General features: G+C 50.3%; 1 protein-coding gene across 1 annotated transcript; it reads right to left on the bottom strand.

The window, feature by feature from the left end:
• Positions 1–8,289: 8,289 nt before the first annotated feature.
• Positions 8,290–20,387, bottom strand: ZP2 (zona pellucida glycoprotein 2; the record flags this gene model as incomplete). The annotated part of the gene is made up of 16 exons (XM_081090314.1): positions 8,290–8,435; positions 9,216–9,296; positions 9,930–10,026; positions 10,095–10,230; positions 11,447–11,636; positions 11,747–11,871; positions 11,963–12,054; positions 12,132–12,313; positions 13,616–13,742; positions 14,473–14,654; positions 14,745–14,841; positions 15,571–15,741; positions 15,885–15,926; positions 17,018–17,092; positions 18,910–19,004; positions 20,375–20,387. The coding sequence occupies 16 exons, from the start codon at positions 20,385–20,387 to the stop codon at positions 8,290–8,292; spliced, it is 1,851 nt and encodes a 616-aa protein (XP_080946440.1).
• Between the last annotated feature and the right edge of the window lie 215 nt (positions 20,388–20,602).

Genomic DNA, 20,602 nt, shown 5'->3' with positions numbered 1-20,602 from the left:
ATTAGTTTTCTTGTAGATCTCATTAAGTTTATCGGCGGCTTCTAAACAGTTCTTGAGAGACCTTAAAAGTGGGGTTCTGAACTCTATATCTTCCATTGACAACTTTGTCCTGTTTCTTTGTCTCCGCATTTTGTTTTGCTTCCTTGGTGCACCCCCTAGTGGTCTTTGTGCGCAGTCTTATAGTTAAACCTTGATTGTTGTAGCTAATACCAGGGAGGGTTTGACCTCCAGGCCAAGTGGCTATGAGAAGCAAGAGCCTAGTTTAGTAGACAGGATCCAGACATGTATATTTTACCAAATATGTCTCTGATTAAGAACCTATTATCTAGTCCATAGCTTTATCCAACCTACACTTGTTTATAATATCTCAAAGTTGTTATTTCAAGTGCTTAAAACAGTGTTGTTATGTGGATGTAAGAAATGTCCAAACTGTACCTGGACAACCAAGCAGTCTGTGCTTCCTGCCATTACTTGAGCCAATTAAGCAGAGACAGGGTTGAATCATATGAGCATTTATTCCAATCCTGCCAGCAGTATGGGAGAGCAGCAAGTCAGCCACAAAAATCTGCTCTGCCCCCACCATAAGCCAGCTGCTTATGTCAGGTAGAAGGACAAAGATGACATGTGGATGTAGGCATTACAAGTATGATAAAGTAGGCACTGGATAATTACTATCCAGGTTACAAGTCATGCGGGCTGGGGGAGTGGGGTATCACAGGAGGGTGGGTGCCTCAGGAACCCCAGAACCAAGTTACAGGTACGAGGGACTGGGGTTTTGAAGAGCAGGTGCCCACTGGACTAGATTGTTTCAGCCATGAGATAGTAAATCTTTCCATAGTGACAGGCAGTTCTGGGAAGGAGGATGGACTGCATTCCAATGTGAGCTGCTGTGTCCCAGGGCGCATGACTCCCAGTGAGGTGAGAGTGTGCTTTCTCTAATCAGGAACCATCATGGTTAACAGAGCAGGATTAACATATATATATATAAAAAATAGAGAAATATGCTAATTAACCGGGACGCCGTAATGGGGCCACTGAACAGGAGGTTGTGTGCACAGCATTGGGGGCGGGGCGGCAGGGGCCTCTGCACGCCTGCACTGGGGAAGGGCCTGATCAGCAGTGGCTGCAGCTGCTTCAAGGGCCAGAGAGGGAGGCAGGGCCGGACCAGAGTGTAAGCGGCGCCGCATGATTTCAATTCGCGCGCTGGGCTCCTAGTTTCTTATAATTAAAATTAGTTTCCAATATTCTATTTCTGTCCCTACCAAAACCTGTAGAGAATTTTTATGAATTTAATGGAGTCAAACTTACAACAATTGTAGGGAAGCAAAATCTCAACAGATTGAGAAAATGGCAGTTTTACCATTTATTTTATAACTAGAGGTCTGGTGCACAAAATTCATGAACTCAGCAGGGGGTCCCCTCAACCCGGCCTGTGCCCTCTCACAGTCTGGGAGCCCTCAGGGGATGTCCAACTGCCACGGAGATGGGAGAGGCTCCTGCCCCCCACTACTATGCTCACCAGCCATGAGCCTAGCTTCTGGCTGAGCGGTGCTCCCCCTGTGGGAGTGCACTGACCACCAGGGGGTAGCTCCTGCATTGAGAATCTGCCCCCTGGTGGTCAGTGCACATCATAGCAACTGGTCATTCCACCGCCGGGCTGAAAGAGGCTCTCTGACATCCCCCAAGGGTCCCAGATTGCAAGAGGGTGCAGGCCAGGCCAAGTGCATGATTGAGGCTGAGGAGGAATGTGGGAGGTTGGCCAGCCAGGGAGGGACTGTGGGAGGGCTCCAGGGCATGTCTGGGTCCTGATTGGCCAGACCCCAGCAGCAAGCTAACCTACCGGTTGGAGCATCTGTTCCCTGATGGTCAGTACATGTCATAGTGAGTGGTCCACCAGTCGACTGTCTGCCCCCAGTGGTCAGTGCATGTCATAGAGAGTGGTTGAGCAGCCTTAGCATATAATTAGCACATTACGCTTTGATTGGTTGAACGGCCAACTAGATGACCAGACACTTAGCATATTAGACTTTTATTATATAGGATTAAAGGGGAAGATATAAGTGTTAAGACTATAGCGCAATAAGATCCTTAACGGCCATTTGTAAGCTTCCTGCCACAGGAGAACAAAGATCAGGAAAAACTTGCTGGACACCAGGAGTCAGGCCATATAAGCAATGGAAACTGTCCTAAAGACACCAGACCACACACCTGCAGTCCATTTGCATTCGAAGCCCACCAACTCCGCCCCCAGACCCACTGCAGACAAGAGCTTCACGCCAGTAACTGCATGTAAGTATGGAACTCCAGCTCCTAGGGGCTGCCATCATCACCCCAATGTGCCCTTGGCTGTACAGCCCTTCCCTTTGGGTATCCCATCCCCCAGCCCCTTTCCTTAAATAAATTGCATTTTTCTTCACCCACCGTCTGAGATGGCTACTTAGCCTGCCCGTGTACCACCACATTAACCTTTCCATAAGGGGTGTTAGGGTTTGGATGGTGACTGAGTTGTGAAAGAATCCACAACTAAGAGAAGAGATGCAGAGAGGAAATCTACTTTGCTTTCCAGTGGAGGAAAGTGCTATTGTTAGTCAATACAGGGCAGGAAGAAAGAGTGGCTTTCACTTTTAAAGAGCAAGCAGGTGGTGTTGCTAGGTAACAAGGAAACAAGGAAGGGAGGGGATTGTGTTGAAGTCTAGCAGATATGGGGGTGGGGGTTGTCTTGAAAAGTTAGCTTGTTTATGATAGATCCTCCCTTCCCCCAACTGGTGGGCGGGGTGTGATGTAACCTGCAGCCCAGAAATACCTGAGTGACTAACCAGGTACCTTATATGGACTATACATTGGACCACCAATCCACACCTGCCAAATACCCTAAGCCCTTGTCCTATATGGACCATACATAAAGCCACCAATTAGCACACGCCGAGTACACTAAGCCCCCACCCCTTCCCATTCCGCCCCTCAAAAGGCTGCCCACCCTGCACGTGTTGCTGTCTTCCCCTTGTGAGGCAGCCCGGCAGGTGCTTCTCCTCTAATAAAGCCTGTACTCCTGGTTTTAGGCCTCCGTCTGATCTTTCAGTTTACTTTTTAGCAGATGTCCTAAGGAGGTGTCTTATCAGTATTTTTCCCAAGCCTATAAAACAAGCTTAGAACAAAAGTTATGAAGAGTTCAAAAGAGGCTAGCCAAAGGGGAGGGGAAGGAAGGAGATGAGGAGGAGGTGGGGGAGCTGTTAAAACAGCAGGGAGGGGGAGGTGGGAGAGAGTGTGCCTTGAGAGTAGCTTATTTTGTCTTGCAGTTTGACGAGAGCAGTGGTTCTCAACCTTGGCTGCACATTAGAATCACCTGGGAATCTTTTTAAAGTCCTGATTTCTGGGCCTCATCCTCCCTAATCTATTACCCATATGTCGGCATATGTCGGCATATGTCGACAGTTTGGCTCAAATTGTGGCCCCACCCCATAACAAAGAAACAGAATTTCTGGAGAGGAGGCCCAGAAACCAGGATTTTAAAAAGATTCCCAGGTGATTCTAATGTGCAGCCAAGGTTGAGAACCACTGGCCTAGCGGAACTGTTTGAATCAGGGGAGCCAACAATCTTGGGGTTTAATTATCAGGTGCTTCTCATAAATTGTGGAAAGGCCACAGTGAAGAAAAGGAACGGCCTGTTTTCTGTCCTTACAAGTGTGTTGATGAAATTCATGGGTAATAGATTAGGGAGGTGGGAGACAGCAAGAAAGTGTGGACGAAAGGGGCCACATGCTGACCTGACAAGCTCAGGGGAGGCCTGCATGGTGGTCTTGCAGACTCGGAGACCTAAAGTAACCACAAAGGATGGTCTGAAATTAAACCTTAACTAAAAGCAGTGATGGTGGGCAGTTCCGTCCTAAGCCGATATCTTCACTGATAAGGTCAACCTTTATGGTAACTGAGCCTATCTGTCTTTTTGCATCTATGATAACATGTCCCTGGGATGTCTGGGTCACTTGTGACTTCCCTGTATCTGGAGCCCCTGGGGCACAACCAGGTGTGCTGAGCCCAGGACAGATGCAGCAGATTCTTTCATTTGTCATGTTAATTGTTCCTGCACCCACCTAAGTATGTGTCCATCATTTTACTTTTTATCCTATCACAGAGGTTTCCCCCACTTCGCTTAATCCCACCTCCTTAAATGTGTCACCAATGAATTTCATGTATAAATACGGATGTAACCCTGCCATTCTCCGGAGCACTATCTCAATTCGTTGAGGTTCTGCTTCCCGGCATATGTCAACAGTTTGGCTCAAATAAACTCACAAAAATTCTTTACAGGTTTCAATGGTTTTTTACGTTAACAAAAGGGAGATTGGATAAAAAGTAAAATGAATAGACACATACTTTCACATTGGTGGGTATAGGACAGTTAGTAATTAACATTTACAGAACATAGAGATGGTATGCAGGAAAGAAGAAGACAGTGAGGGGTTCTGTGGTCTCTTGTTCTGGTGGGAGAGTATACCCTGAGGGGTCTGGCAAAGGGGATTATTAACACTTAGTTAGACTTTGGTTCTTGAGTTCACATCTAAGAATGAACTCAGAGTTAAGAACTCGAATGCACGAGAAAGTATAGTAAGAGAAAAAAAGTCAGAGAAGCAGAAGTGAGCCAGCTGGGCCGCATGGGCTCAGGGAACTAGTTTCAGAGGCAAAAGAAGGGTCCTTGGAGCTTAGGAGAAAGAAAGTAAAGGTAAGTGCCTGAGAGAGACTCGGCTGGGCATGAGAGAGAGAGAGAGAGAGAGAGAGAGAGAGAGAGAGAGAGAGAGAGAAAGCGCGCTGGGTCCTTCATTTTAAGGGTTTTTATCTCTTTTCCAAAGGCAGACAGTTTAGGGGAGGCCTCAGGGGAGGATCTCAATAGAATAGTCATCAGCTTTCCTGGTGTGTCCTGTCCGGGTCCTGGCGCCCACAGCTGGTCCACACCAAAGCCCCCTGTTTAGTCATTGCAGGTGGTCCTGCATCACCATGGCTCTGCTCCCTCTGGTTTTGCTGCTTTTCGGGGCCTGGAGCTGAGACACAGCCGAGGCCTAAATGTCATCTCTAGATTGAGCACAGCTGCCCCTGTAGTCAGCAGCCTGGGGCTTTGTTCCTGAGGTTATGGTGCATGTCAGACCCTCAGGGTCCTGAGGGCTTAGTGCTTAAGGGAGGGGTCGTGCACGGGCTTGTGGGGAGTCTGTGAGGCCGTCCTCCTGCCCCTGCTCCTCCTCGGGGTGGAAAGGTCATCCTGGGGTAATGTCTTGGCCTAAGATACTGGTTTCTCTAGTTTTGCCCATTGCTAAGTACCCCGGGGACATGCCATAGCTGGCCTATCATTCCTGCTGTGCTCACGTCTATCTACCTGCCTGCTCTGTCAGGATCATCCTGACATTCCAAAGGTATGTTATTGTAGATGCAACAAGATAATAGATAGGCTCAGTTAAGATAAAAATTGACCTTTGTCAGGGAAGATACCAGTGCAGGACAGGACTATCGCCATGACTCGTGTTCAGCTAAGATGTTTTCATTTCAGACCACCCTACTGGTTACTTTAGGTCTCTGAGTTTGTAAGGCTGCCACACAGGCCTCCCTGAGCGTGTCGGGTTCAGTGTGTGGTCCTGTGCCATCCACATGGTTATGTTGGTATTTAGATGGCTCATCGCTGACTGGGCAGCTCTTACACCAATACCCTGGCCCTCGTTGGACACTCACATGCTTCCAAAGGAGGTTTTATCCGATTTACAGGATGTCCCATCTGCCCAAGGCCACACAACGAGGAAGACGAAGGCCCAGAGCCCCAACTCAGCTTTTGTTCTAGAGTCCTCCCTAGGCATCCCATGAAACTGCCTGAAGCAGCAGAATGGCAGGGGGAGAGGTGCATTCGAGGGGCTTCCCAAGACACACATGTCCATTCCCACCCCTGCAACCTCCATGGCACTGCCCAGTAGAGAATCCCAAATGCCCTTCATCTACATCCTGGCACCTGGATGACAACTGCAGCCCATTGCTACTGATAAGGGAGATTGCAGGCTCCAGATTGAATGAGGGAGCAGCCTGTTAGGATTTGAGCTTCACTAATCATCTCTGCTGATTAGACTGCCTCCCCCGTGTACCTTCAGAAACTGAGAACGGGCCTTGAATCGACTGCTCATTACTTGTTCCAGGAAACCATGGCAACAAGAGTCCACCCAGTGCTGCTCCCAGCCAGTGTGGCTTTCCTCTCACAGTTCTGCCTTGGCATTTGTGGCAAACACAGAACAACTGAGTCCCCCTGTGGGGCAGCTTCGAGGTCCACGTCACCTTGATCCTATGACTCCACACAAACAGACCACCTTGTGGGTGACACCCAGGGCAAGGTGCTCACTTGTAAAATGAGCATTTCTAGCAAGTGTATTTCAGGTTGTGGGTAGCAACCCATTAGAGGGTATATTAGTCTTCTATTTCTGCCATAACAACACAGTCAGAGGCTTAAAACGGATTATTTTACAATCTGGAAGTCAGAATCCCTTCTGGAGGCTCTAGCGGAGAACCCACTTCCTTGCCTTCCAGCTGTCAGAGGCTAGAGACTGCCCGCATTTCTCGGCTTGTGTACACATCGCTGTGATGCCTCCATTGGGACATCTCCGATTCCGACCTGCTGCCTGTTTCATAAGGACCCTTGTGGCTGAGCCCCCGTGGGTAATCTCCCCATGTCAAGACCTCAAGCCACATCTGCAAAGTCCATCTGGGGTGATGTACAGGGAAGAATATTCTGTTTATGGGAATTAAGATGTGTGCATGCTGGGGTGGTCATTATTCAGCCATTTAAGAACCAACATTTTTTAAATTCCGCTTTAAAAAGTAAAACACATGCAGTGTTTCTGGTCCCTTGTGTATCACTAACATGATGTAGTCACCCAGAAAAGTTTGACTCCAAGGCCTCTTCTTGCTGTCTCATTAGCAGAATGACTCACTCCCTTATGAAGCAGTGCCCGAAGAATGGCCTTGCGATGACTTGAGCCTTACTCTGGAAAGACCAGACTTCTCACACAGTATAAGTACAGCTGTTTCCTTCCCCCATTTATATATCTAAGCAAGGACTGAGAATGAAAGTGTGCTGGGAGCCAAGGCTGAAGGCTCAGTGTAACGACTTCGAGTGTCACATGATGACTAAGTGCAAGATATGTAATATTCTTCCTCAAGGAGGGTGAGGTTTTGAAAAACCCAATATGACAACTCACAGTTGAGTGGAAAAGAGTCTGCAAAACACTTCCATATTTCTAGTCCAACCCCAATCCCCACCATGTACAGAGATTTAAAAGCTTTACAAGTTTTTTTAAAGGGAAAGTTCTGATTTAGATCCAGTGTTTCTGGTGAAGGATACAAGCGAATCTATTTCCATGTTTGTGATCTGGAATGTGGTCTGTTAGAGCTATGTATGGTGTGAAGAAGACCACCATCCAAAGGTCATGAGTGATGCACAGCGGAAGCCTCATGTCAGAGAGGTGATGGCCTGGGGTCAGAGTGGAAAAGTAGCTCTCCTGGCTCAGCAAAGCAGCTGGTGTTCAGCTGGAGAGCCTTAAAGAGACTAGAACTGTTGTAATTGCACCTCAGGAAACTGGAACCTTCTAGTATTCCTTACCCTCCTCCAAAGGGCTCTTCTACTCTTTAATTGGATTTGGAGTACATGGGAGAATTTGGCTAAATCTCTAAGTTCTCAGAGAAAGTTGTCTGTCTACTTATTTAAAAGAGTAATCTGAGTTAGAAAATATTTCCTAAGTAGAACACCTGGTTTCCTTCCCTTAAAGAGAAGGGAAATTATGTCAAGGGTTGGGGGTGGCTTCCTTTGCCCCTCCCCCACATCTTGTATATTAAAGGAGTAGAAGGCATTGGAGTCACCTAAAAGCACCCCCAGAAGGAGCTGTTCCTAAACCCCACCGTTGATTAAATTCTCTGCCAGTGTTGGGGATGGGAGTCAGAAAAAACTAAGTGACAAGAAGCAATGGAGTCATCAATTTCCTTATTCACGTCCACACAGACCAAAACTGCTCAGAGGATTATGGAAAGGTACAGCACCCACTCTAAAGAAGAACAGTCCTTGGACTTTATCTAAAGTAGTAAAAGCGTAATATACTAATTAGACTGGATGTCCTTCTGGATAAAGCCGGGACTACGAGGGAAGCCAGTGCCGGCAGCTGGGGGAAGGAAAACCTACTCTGGCATGAATTTTGTGCATCGGGCCTCTAGTCTAATATAATGAGAAGGCAAAGCAAGAGGCTCACTGCCACCACTTTATTAAAAATCCAATCACTGATTTAACGTCCTGGTTCTTTTCTTGCGCAGGTAAAAGACGAGGCCTGGAGCTGCTACCACACCTGCGGAGACAACTACAACCGCCATGGTTTTGAAAGCAACATATCCAGCAGTTCCGTGCCCTTCAGCATCTACTGTGTCTGGAAGAGAAGCAGACGTCCGAGTCTTAAGCTCATGTTTAAATCATAAGCGTAAGTTGAAGCTGAAGCTTTACATATGAGGGCTCCCCAGAGAAGGAGAGAAATGAACTCTCAAAGTACTCCTCTGGGAAGCTGGCAACAGGGTCCAGCTTTAACCCTTGCACCAGCGCCTCCTCTCCACACTCAGTGTCGCTCCCACTTGCTTTTACTGACCTAAACTCAGGCGGCTGAAAAGGACCTTACAGTCCCAGCCTGTTGTCTAACACAACGTCCTGGACCAACAGCTCTCCCAGGGCATTAGGGATTGAAGATGGCTTATTTCAAATTCAAGGCCTAAAATTAAGACCATCTGGGATGAGGCTATAAGATATTAATAAGTTGGGTTTGGCAGTATCAAGGTACATGCCTTCTGACCCATTAATCCTATTTCTAGAAACATATCCTGGAGTTCTTATATAGCAGGCAAAGAATTAAGAGGCTTCTGATGTGGCATGAGTGACAAAACTGGAGGTAACCTAGATGGAAATCTAGTGAGCTATTAACAGTGAGGTAGGTCTCTGTACAGATGTAAGATACAGTTTTTAAAAGCAGCTATAGACCTGTAGGGAGACTATATGACCCCCGTGTTAAAGGGGACTTGGGAAAGCAGAAGCTATCCCTGGGAAGAGACTGTCGCTCTCCTCTTGTTCAGAGGTGAGCATGCATTATGTTCGCATAATGAAATGTCACGCACAGCCTCGCACTAGCAGCCAGGAAGAGCCCTCGGTTCCAGGTCCATACCTCTGCCCGAGGAGTCATCTGACAACAGGAGGATGGGTCCCGGCAGACTTATTGTTTTCTCTTCTTCAGTGGCCCCTGTGGCTGGAGACAGGTAATAGAGTTTGAGCTCTGAACTAGTGCGCAGGAGTGCCAAGCGGTGTGTCCACAGGCCTCCCAGAGCAGCCCTCTGTGGCGCCCCTGCTCTGCTGGGCAGTGTGCGGCCTTGGCAGGATAGGGCATGCACCTTCCTAAGGACAGAGTGGCTCCTGAAGAATTTTACGTCTGAATCCACCGAGACTCAAGAAGAATAACCTTCTAGAGCAGGGGTGGGCAAACTTTTTGACTCGAGGGCCACAATAGGTTCTTAAACTGGACCGGAGGGCCGGAACAAAAGCATGGATGGAGTGTTTGTGTGAACTAATATAAATTCAAAGTAAACATCATTACATAAAAGGGTACGGTCTTTTTTTATTTTTAGTTTTATTCATTTCAAACAGGTTGGATCCGGCCCGCGGGCCATAGTTTGCCCACGGCTGTTCTAGAGTCATGTCTGTAAAAGATCAGACTTGTCCACAGGGCTGCCCAAGAGTGTGCCCATGTCAGACTCAAATGGGAAGGCCAACTGGGCCACGGTTGCCTGAACTCTGAGTAGGTAAAGAATGAGGCCTCATCCTTAAATTTTGAAATAAGGCTTGTTTTGAGTAAATTCACAGTAATGAGGACTTGAAATTTTACCTCGCCTGCTTCTCGGTGACGCAGGGCAAGTCCCGGAACACAGAGCGGAGTGGGGAGAGCGCTGATCGCAGAGGAAGGCGCTGCAGTGGAAGTGGACCTGGGACGGCAGGAGGGCGAGGTGAGTCCAGGCACCCACAGCCCCGCCCGTGGCTGTTAATTACTCACCAGGCTGGCGAGCACTTGGGCAGCTGACACAAAGGCAAAGGTCTTCACGTCGAACCTCCGGTAGTGGGCAGGGTAGGTCACAGAGGAGCCAACGGGATGGAAGGTGGTTCTGTGCTTGTCCAGGTTGTATGCACAGCTAGGAGGCATGTGCCAGGGAGGACGGTCAGCCATTCACCCGGGCAACTCAGCTTTTGCCCAGATTAAGTCACGTGCATCGTTGGGACCACTGGTGTACGTGTTACTGCACCTGGTTCTGATTTGGCCTCTCAGCAGTACCCATGCAATCCTAAGGAGCATGTGCTGGTTTTCCTGCTATCAAAATTGTATTGATACAATTTAAGTACCTATCTGTTTGCCAGCTAAACACAAGAGCTACAAGACTGATATGTGTGTCTTCAGACAACACTGGCTGGATTCTTCTATTTATGTCCCAGGCAGTTAGTATATGTCAGCGACAAAAAAGGTAGGGAAGTCTTTAGATGCTAGCAGAGAGTGAGAGCTATAAAAAAAGTAGTGTGTGTGCTGGGGGAAGGGGGGGGGGGGGCTCAGTTGGTTGGAATACTGTTCCCTACACCAAAAGGCGGTGGGCTGGATTCCCAGTCAGGTCACATACCTGGGTTGTGGGTTCAGTCCCCAGTCGGATTGTGTACCAGAGGCAGCCAACTGATGTTTCTCTCTCACATTAATGTTTCTCTCTGTCCCCCTCCCTTTCTCTCTCTCTGAAATCAATAAAAACATATTCTCAAGTGAGGTTTAAAACACCACCACAGTGTGCTAGGTGGTAAGTGCTAAGGAAAGAAGAGTCCGCAGGGTCGGGGAGCAGGGGCTCAGCCTGACTTGACTCCCTGGAGAAGGAGCCCTGGACAGGCTTATGGGTGGAGGAGCGCTGCGCGCGCGCAGCACGGCTCCCGTGGCCACAGGGCTGTCCCCAGAGGCGAGGAGCCGAGTGACAGAGGGCACAGCTGGAGAAGAAGGAGGTGCGGACCCACAGGCGGAGCCCGCGCCAGGGCAGCTCAGGCCTAGAGGCAGATGGCGCCCAGTCGCACCATCTCACCCAGTAGACTCTGGGCTCCTTAGGAAGCAGAGCCGCTGCCTGTGAAGTCCCTCGTGGAGTGACGAAGGCCAACAGCGCGCAGGACACGCCCGCCCGGCGCTCTGGGGTAGGGACCGGAGGGCGGCCTTCTCCGCAGGTAGGAGGCCCGGCCCAGCCTCTGGGGAAGCCCCCCCTTCTAGACCCGGGGGGATGGGCAGTGTGGCTACTGAGCCCAGGACTGCCCCTGAGAAGCCAGGACGGAAGTCGGGGCTTTGCACGTGGGCCCCCGGGCTCGCCGGGCTCCGTGGGAGGGACCTACCCATCCTTGACCACCGTCCAGCGGGGCAGAGCGGCGGGGTCGGCGGCGGGCGTGGCCCAGCAGTCGCCCAGGACCAGCTTGACGTGGGGGTCGGTCCTGTTGACGACGCTCACTTCCAGGTAGATGGGCTGGCGCAGGTGTCGCGGCACCGGGTAGTCCCCGTCCGCGAACGGGCGCAGGTAGGACTGGTCTGGAAGCGCAGCAGCCTCTCAGGCCCAGGGCGCCCGGGCTGTGCGGGCAGATGCTGGGTGGGGGGTGGGGGGTTGGGGGGGAGGCGGGTTCCGGGGTGCAATGGCTCACCTGGGTAGGCCCGTAGGAGGAAGGCCAGCGGGCCAGGCTGCGCCAAGCTCCCCGCAGCAGGCAGGCCCTGGACGCTGGTGTTGGCCAGCACGGCCCCCGCGCGGTAGTGGCACCTCACTGTCACTCTGAGGGTATGGGGGGCGCGGGGAGTGTTAGGATAACAGAGCTGCTCAGAGTTACGCTGGAGCCGAAAGAACCATGTGGCAGTTGTCCCACCTGAACTCCGTGTCTCTGGACACAGTGCGTGGAGGAAGCCTGGCCGGGAGAGCGCGGATCTCATTCTCATAGATGACCTCGCCGTCCTGGACCTTAGGGTGAGAGAAGGTTGGAGAGTGCGCACCAGCTCGCTCAGCTCAGCCTCGGCCTGCGCTGCCGGCTCACTGACCCGGAGCGTCGTCCCACATCCGTTCAGGGGGATGCGAAACCGTGCCAGCCCCCGGGGCGCCGCTGCGAGGCGGGGCTGGCAGGAGGAGTCCCCCACTCTGAGGGTGGCCAGGCTGAGAGCTGGGCTCATGGGGTGGCTGTGGACTTGGACATCCATGAACCCGTCCTGGGTGCACAGCTCGCCTGTAATGAGAGTGGCCGTGAGATGCTGGGAGCCTATAAGCGCTCTTCTGCCAGGCAATGCCGCCCTCCCTGTGCTTGGAGTGTGAGGGAGGAGTCCCCTGGGTTTCACCAGGCAGCACCCCATGTGTCTTAAGTCTTTGGGGAAAACACTTAGGGAGACAGATAGCAGAAATCCAATTAGTGCCATTCGCCAACCACACCCAAGGGCAGATGAAGTTAAGAGAAAAAAGTCTCATTTTGGTACCTCAACAAAGCTGTTAAATGTGCTATTGAGATCCTCCTCTAAATGCCCCACCTCCGAAAGCCCTCAGAAGGAAGGTATGGGGCCTGCCCTCTCCCTCCCAGGAGCACACACCTGCGCCTTCCCCTCCTCCCCTCTCCCTCTTCCCACACAAGCTGCATCTCCCAAACGCTAGAGGACCCCAGGAGACTTGCAACCAGGGCAGCTGCCCTTCATCTGGGCACACCCCCCGCCCCCCAAGGCCCCCTTCTCTGACCTCTTAGTGAGCCAGAGCAGCCCAGCCCAGTCTCACATCCCCACCGTGTCCCTCTCCTTCGGCCTTAGGCCCTCCCTTGTTTTACTGGCCCAGCTTTAGTAAACGTCCTCTAAGATTCAAAATAAAAATACCTTGATAAGTGGCTTGAGTTACAAGGGGAGACCCTAAGGTCCCGGGCAACGGTGGAGCTGCTTTGTCTGAACAGAGAGAGTTTATTCAAAGGAAGAGGGAGCAGGAGGCACGGAAGGAAGTGCCATGTGGGGCGAGACATCTACAGAAAACCCCGAGGAGGGCTGACGTGACTTGAGAGTCCAATTATTTGTGACTTAAAGTGCAGTGCCTGGTGTCCTATGTCCCTTCTGTCAGGACTCACACACTCAGGGTGGCTGGGGAGGCACGCATCGTCCCTCTCTGACTTGGCCTGGCTAGGTGGGGAGTGGGTAACAGCAGCCCAGGGCCCAGGCGATGCTGCACGGGAGGAAAGCCAGCCCGGACTCTTTTTGAGAAATTGGCAGGAGTTCCGGGAAAGTCTTTAAACTTTTCTAATCTCTTTAGTTACAGATTGGGCCACAGGCTCAGGCTCCTGATGTGAAGCATCCTCCTGGGCCTACCCTCAGGCACGTTTGGAAATGCTCCCTCTCGCAGCCCCACCCTAGCAGCTGGTCTGGCGCCTCTGGTCTGACAGCCTTTCCTTTCCTGGACATGTAAGCAGTGCAGAGTGTAAACCACGCCCCTTCTTCCCGCAGGCACAGGAAGGGCTAAGGGGGAACAGAGGACGTGGAGACCATTGCTCAAAGGTCTTTACCTGTTAGAACTGGGGACTCACAGAGACACTCGGGGTAAACCACCATGGATGCTATCTCCCGTCGGAAGGAAAAAGTCAGCTTGAGTGAAGGTAAGTAGAACTGATAGGGCAGGCACCGTTCTGAGAACTGAAACAGGAGAAGAATGTCGATCAGCATCAGAAACCACCGTGTGGGCCTGGAGACCATCCCATGGGCCCAGAGCAACGTGTGTGTGTGTGTGGGGGGGGGGGGGGGGCGCAGGCAGGAATCCCTGAAGCACGCACCCCAGACTTAATTTGGTTTCCCTTTAAGCCAGGACGAGAGACCCTGTCACTTCTGTGTCAGGATGCTTCCCTCCACAGGACGTTCATTGCTTTAAACTCATGCCCTCAAGTGCCCAGCACTGTGTGCTCTTTGTACTAGACACTGACGCCGAGTTACTAGGTCAAATGCCAAAGGAGAACCCAGTGCCCTGCCAGCAGCCTGAGGGGAGGGCTCTGCCCACGTGCCTGTGTCCCTGGCCGTGCATCAGTCAGGACGGCAGTTTGGGACCCTCTGTTTGGCTCAAGCCGTCCTGGGTTAAGAGGGCCCAAGACACTCATCATTAGAAACTAGGAAGCAGTTTGTACTAGTCAATGTGCTGAGAAACACTGAGGTAAGCTTCTCTTGTGGAGGTTCAAAAGGCTTGAAGTTTGCAAGTGAACTTCAGTTACTGGGGAATTCACGTACGCAAAGCAACCAAATGAGGACGCCCAGAGTTTGGACTGCCACACTGGCCATTGTAACGTACGGGCAAGTCATCAGCCATGTCAGGGTTACCTGTGAGACCATGTTTCAGGTCAGGTTCCCACACTCAGTGATTGACAAGGCAACATACCTTCATTTTGAGAAGAGCTTTGCTGAAGTGCAGTCTCAGGCCACCTGCTGCCTCTATACCAATGCCGTTCCGATGCAGCTGGCTCATGGCAATGTCTCTGTTTCCAAAGCTCACGGATTTTAACTTCCCAGGAAACTCTGGGATGGTGAGAGTCATGTGCGTGGCATTGCAGGTCACAGGACCTGGAGGGCATGACCGGCAGGTGTGGATGTCAGCTTTGATGAAGCCCCAGAACAATGTCTTCCACCCTGGAGTTGGCCCCTGGACCTTACCTGATAGACAAGTCACTTGTGCTGATATAATGGTCTTTTGTCCAAATATTACATGGATGAGCTTCAGAGGCATCGTGTAGAGATGACTGTTACCTTGCTGGGGGTCGGGGACAACATTATCAGAGACCTTGCTTTAATTCAATTTCTAAACAACGCTAGAAGAATAGTCAAGGCAAGCATGTACTCAAGTACTGGGCACTATTTTGGCCTAAGTAGAATTCAGGCATTTTGTACAATGATTGTTCTGCCAGGTTCTCTAGTTTTAAATGTTTGTGCTTTTAATATCTGGCAAGCTAGGGTTGTCTACTGAGATGGCCTTAGCTGATCATTTCTGGGTCTGAGCAAAAGCTGCTCTTATTTTATGACTATTTTATGGTATCATCATCCAGAGAGAATGCTTACAAAACTGAGCAACCTGATGGTACAGGACTGTTCCTGCTAAAATGTGGTGTTTGAGCCCTTTGACACATTAGCTCATTTAACACTGGGTCTTTCCTGTTGGCTCGAAGAGCACAGGTCCCTACTGCAAGACAGTATAGGAGAACGAGAACACTAGTAGAACCTAACTCTTGGGAAACTTTAGTGGACTCCCGCTCTGTATTTGATAGCAGATTGAGCTCTCTGGGGACGAGGGAGGGCGGGTGGAAGTAAGGGCCATCTCTGTTCACCACTGTGTCTTTAGCACGCAGCGCAGTGCGTGGCCCACAGTAAGACTGCGATGCCTGGTGAGTGAGTTGAGTTCTCAATTACTTTGAAGACATGGTTGAGGTCATGCTTGGATTTAAAAATAGTGGTCTGTGCCTGGGTGGGACACAAAAAGACTCACACCCACCGTGTAGCGATTCACTCCGGTGGCATTGAATGGCACTTGCACGGTCATCTTGTAGTCGTCAATCAGGATGTTATATCCTCGCACCATGGCCTCCAGAAGGGTCAGAGTTTGGGCCCCTGCACCATGACCAACCTCAATGCTCCATCCCATCTGCTGCTGGAGATCCTAAAGGCAACAGTGTCACTTAGAGGCCTGTGCTCCCCTTACCGCCAAGGCTATTGGCTAACATTTTCATCAGGATTGAAGTCTGTTACCTTTAATATAGAAAAAAGGCTACTTAAGTCTGTATATTAAAATGATTTTCATACCGTATTTTCATCAGCCATGCCAGGAACACCATAAAAGGGAAACTGGAAGGGAAAAAAACACGTGATGTGAGGCTGTGACTTGGAGGAGAGTTTCTGAATCAGGCTGCTGACAGTAGGCAGATGGCCCCCGGAACAGCTGTGTGTGCTTCCACACCGAGGCCTGGGTGTGGGGCAGGGGGGACAAGTGCAGGACCAGACATAAACCCAACTGTGCCCTTAGACATCATCTCGCCTCTAGAGCTCCTGGTACCAGACGGCAATGGGAAGATCTAAGCTCCCTTCCAGTTGTAAGTTCAGACACTCAGTTCTTCAATGCACAGCTGTACTAAGTCTGTAGGAATCCAGTATTATGTCCAGCCATGCAGTTCCATTATTGTTATAATAAAGTACCGATATTTCTTTTATCTTTCTGTTGTCGAAATTAGCTACGTTAGACTATGAAATCCATGAGTGTGTGATAGGGCTGTTTCGCTCATTTACTGGATCCTATCACCTGGCACAGTGCCTGGCACCTGACAGGTATTCAGCTTGTCAAGAAAGTATAAATGTGCTTGTATCTTCCTGTGGCCAGGCATGGTGTGCTAAGCCCGTGTGTGTCCTCTCAGTGCATTTTTAGAGACACCCTATAAGGCAGCGGTTCTCAACCTGTGGGTCACAACCCCTTTGGGGGTCGAATGACCCTTTCACCGGGGTCGCCTAAATACATCCTGCATATCAGATATTTACATTATGATTCATAACAGTAGCAAAATTACAGTTATGAAGTAGCAAAGAAAATAATTTTATGGTTGGGGGTCACCACAACATGAGGAACAGTATTAAAGGGTCGCGGCATTAGGAAGACTGAGAACCACTGCAAGGGAAGTGTTATTTTCTCCCACTTCAGGGCTTGGAAACAAAAAGTTGATTTGTTTAAAATATCAACTCAAAGCCACAGAGCCAATAAGTAGTGAATACAGAATCGCGATTCTGACCCTGTTCCTAAGCCCGACTCTGTCTAGACATCACACTCCTCTGTGTGGGTTGTGGGAGAAGCTGTCGGCCTCTCTACTCACAGACATGAAATCCTTCGTGCACAGGGTGGATCCAGGGTGCTCCTGGGCTCCTCCGGCCGGCACAGCTGGACAGCTGACCTGATACATGAAAGCCTTGCGTCCCATAGCAGCACTGTTGTCCATGAACCTGATGGTCATCTGGTGCTGACCAAGCTGTGTGCAAATGGTTTTGTAAGAACATGAGGTGCTGGGACCTCCGTGGGAAAGGAGATTCCAGATGCTGTCTGACCCGTGGAGTGGTCACCAGGATGGCAGGTTCTGGAAGGTCCCTCATTCGGGCACCAGAAGACGACATCCAGCCCGTGAGAAAGCCCAGCAGAATGCATACATTGGCAGAGAACAGTTCCTGGAACTTCAGGGATTGAAGTTCAGTTTTCATTTTCTTCTTATCCTTACCCTGTGTCAGTCTATCGTAAGTCACAGTCCTGGCTGGTTTGGGGCCTCTACCAAGTCATTCAAATACTCATTAAGCATCAGTGTAGCAGCCAGGGTGCTGGGAGAGCCATCTTTGAGTATTTCCCTACCTTAAGGAACTTGGTTGAAAGTAGGAGTCAGACAACATTTATATAAAGTATATAAATGTTAGTATATACTTTACACTTTGTAGGCCATATGTAACTTCTAATATGTATTTTTTAAAACTCTTTAAAAACATAAAAGCCATTCTTAGCTTGAGGTCCATCTCTCTCTCTCTCTCACACACACACACACACACACACACACGCCATGGGCTGGACTTGGCACCCACAGGTGTGGTTTGCAGACCCCTGGTCTACAGGAATGCAGCTGTAAGCTTCCTAAGGTTGGGAGGTGAACATTTTAATTGCTGGCTCTTCACTGTGGGGTCAGATCAAGTGGCCTGTTAGATATGCAGATTTCTAGGAGGCACCCCAGGTCTACATCATCAACGAAAGGAGGGAAGCCGTTACTTTCCAGTCCCCAGGTGATTCTCCTCACGCTCAAGCTTGAGAGCTGCTTAGAGAGGTTGCTTTACTGCCCCCAATAACCTTCACTGGGCAGCACTGGTGCCTGACAACAGAGGAAGCCCTATTGCTCAGCTGCGGCTTGCTTTCCAATGCTTGTTTTGATAGCATAGAGCAGTGGTTCTCAACCTTGGCTGCACATTAGAGTCACCTGGGGATCTTTTTAAAATCCTGATTTCTGGGCCTCATCCTCCAGAAATTCTGTTTCTTTGTTACTAATGTTGTGGCCCCACCCCATAACAAAGAAACAGAATTTCCGGAGGATGAGGCTCAGAAATCAGGATTTTAAAAAGATTCCCAGGTGATTTTAATGTGCAGCCAAGGTTGAGAACCACTGGCATAGAGGGTCTCTTTGTCAGCACCATAATGGCCTCCCATTTCCCATGAGGTCACAGATAAAAACACTAGTAGCTCCTGTTTGAGTATTTGCTGTAGCCAGGCGCTGCTCCAACTCCTGATCTGCTTTAGATCATTACTTTTTAGATACTGTGTGGAGAGAGTACCACAACCCCCATTTTCCAATGGGCAAGCAGAGGCTTAAAAAGGTTAGCTAACTTGGCCAAGGTCACAGCCAGACAGTGGCAGAGCCAGGACTCAAGCCCAAGACCTCAACTCGGGGTTTCTCAACCTCAGCGTTATTGGCATTCCAGGCCTGATAATTCTGTGTTTTTGGGGGGGTGTGGGGGGGGGTGGGGAAGGTCATCCTATTCAATATAGGCTGTTTAGCAGCACCCTTGGCCTGCATCTACTAGATGCCAGTGCCAGCTTCCTCCCCTCCAGTTTTGATAACCAAGAATGTCTGAAAAATGTCTCTAAACATTGTCAAATGTCCTCCATGTAGACAAAAGCAAAGAAACAAACAAAAATGTCACCCCTGGTTGAGAAACACTGTTCTAGTCCAAAGCCTATATACCCTTCACAAGTAGGGGAGTATTAGTACCTACTAGGTTACTACTTCCCAAATCACTCCTCAAAGCAATTACTTACCACTCTGCTGGTACAGGTCTCATAGGGAGCTTGTAGGGTGCGCTCTTCTGGGTTGAGGACATAAGTGCAATTCAGCATTTCAAGACCAAAGGGATCTACAGAAGCCAGAGAAATTTAGAGAGGGGTGGCCAAGAAGTACATTCAGTGACAGAAGCAACCAAAGCCTCAGAGCCAAGACTGCCGATCCATTCCTAAGGCACTTTAATTACTTCACTTTTTATTGTCTGCGTGATGTGGCCTGAGCTTTGAGAGATGCTGTGACCCACAGCTAAAGTTTCCCCGGAGATTCTGAGGTAAGAGAAAGACACATCTTCCACGCTTGGAGACATCATACAAAGCAAGTGCCCCCATGGCATTATGGGAACTGGATGCGTTGCTCCAGAGTTTATGAAAAATGGGGCTGGCCTCGAGCCCAGGTGTTCTAAGTAAGACTAAGCTAGGAATACACTCATTACCAACCCATCACAGATGCATGCCATTTCTCAGTGCCAAGATCGCTTGAAAACTCCACTGTCATTCTATCTTCATGGCAAGTGACAGTACCTGAAGACAAAGAGAGAGTTGGGGCCTCTGAACTATAGGCGCGTGACTCCCACGGAAGTATACGGGGCCTCCCTCTCCCACAGGCATCAAGGGAGGCGCCAGCTGGGAGAGGCAGAGCTTGTCCGCCGCCCGCGGGGAGCACACCTTAGCGGGAAGGACACACTTCAGTGTGATACCAGGCACTGCAAGTGCCAGGGCTTGCCGAGCTCCCAGGGGTACACTTGGCTTAGGGTAATGCCTGTGCGGAAAGCAGGCTGGGCCCCTGACAGTGATGCTGACAAGGTGGGGAGGAGGGACTACACGTCTGTGAAGAACTGGAGAACAACAGTTTTGTCTAAAAGATTCTTCAATTTGAAGCTTTAAAAAAGGCCCTGTGTAAACTCAAGGTCGCTTCCTAAGGTTAAATTCTGCCTATAACCTGCTACTCCGCATCCTCTAGCTCAGGTGAAAGTTTCGAAAAACGCTCATTTCAGGTGGAACAGCTCTGATTCGGCCGCCGTGTTGCTGTTTTGCTGAAGCAGGAGTCGGTGTTTGAGGACTGCTGCTCTCAGGGGGCCTTAGGTGGCCTTCTGTGTTCTTTGGATGCCATGAAGCGTGAGGCAGCGGGCAGATGTCTTTGCAAGTGCTTTCATTCTATAGGAAGCCATAGGTAGGCTACAGAAAATTCTAGTGACTTGCTCAGGGTAAGGAAAGGGGGATGGAAACCATCCCACCCATGTTTGTGCTTCCTGGCCATTTGGCCCCCGGCTGCATCCTGCTCAGGGTGGGAAGGGCATTGCCCCAGGCGGTGTACCTGAGAAGGCGGAAGTCCCCAGCTGCGCAACCTCTGTTGAGTGCACCAGAATCACAAGGGATAACAACAGGGAAAGGGACCTATAGATGCAGAAGGGGGTGGGAGAGAGAGTTAAGGAATGGACTTTACCAGACAAGGTCATGGTGTCCCCTCCCTCTGCCCCAGGAATCACTCACCTCCCGCCTGGCCTGAGCCAGCCTGAGGGACTCCCACCACCTCCTCTCGGCCAGCACGCCATGGCCCAGTCGCCCACAAACCAGCCAGGCAGGGGGTGGATGCTCATGCTTTTAGAGTAGGAAGCTGGCTGGGACCCGCCTACTCCACATTGGAAACACCTGAATCCTCTCCAGCCCCCAG

The sequence above is a fragment of the Myotis nattereri genome, assembly GCF_964212035.1.
Source record: "Myotis nattereri genome assembly, chromosome: 4".
In the NCBI taxonomy this organism is placed as follows: domain Eukaryota; kingdom Metazoa; phylum Chordata; class Mammalia; order Chiroptera; family Vespertilionidae; genus Myotis; species Myotis nattereri.
Note: the sequence above shows the minus strand (reverse complement) of the source record. Positions and strands in the feature narration are given on the sequence as shown.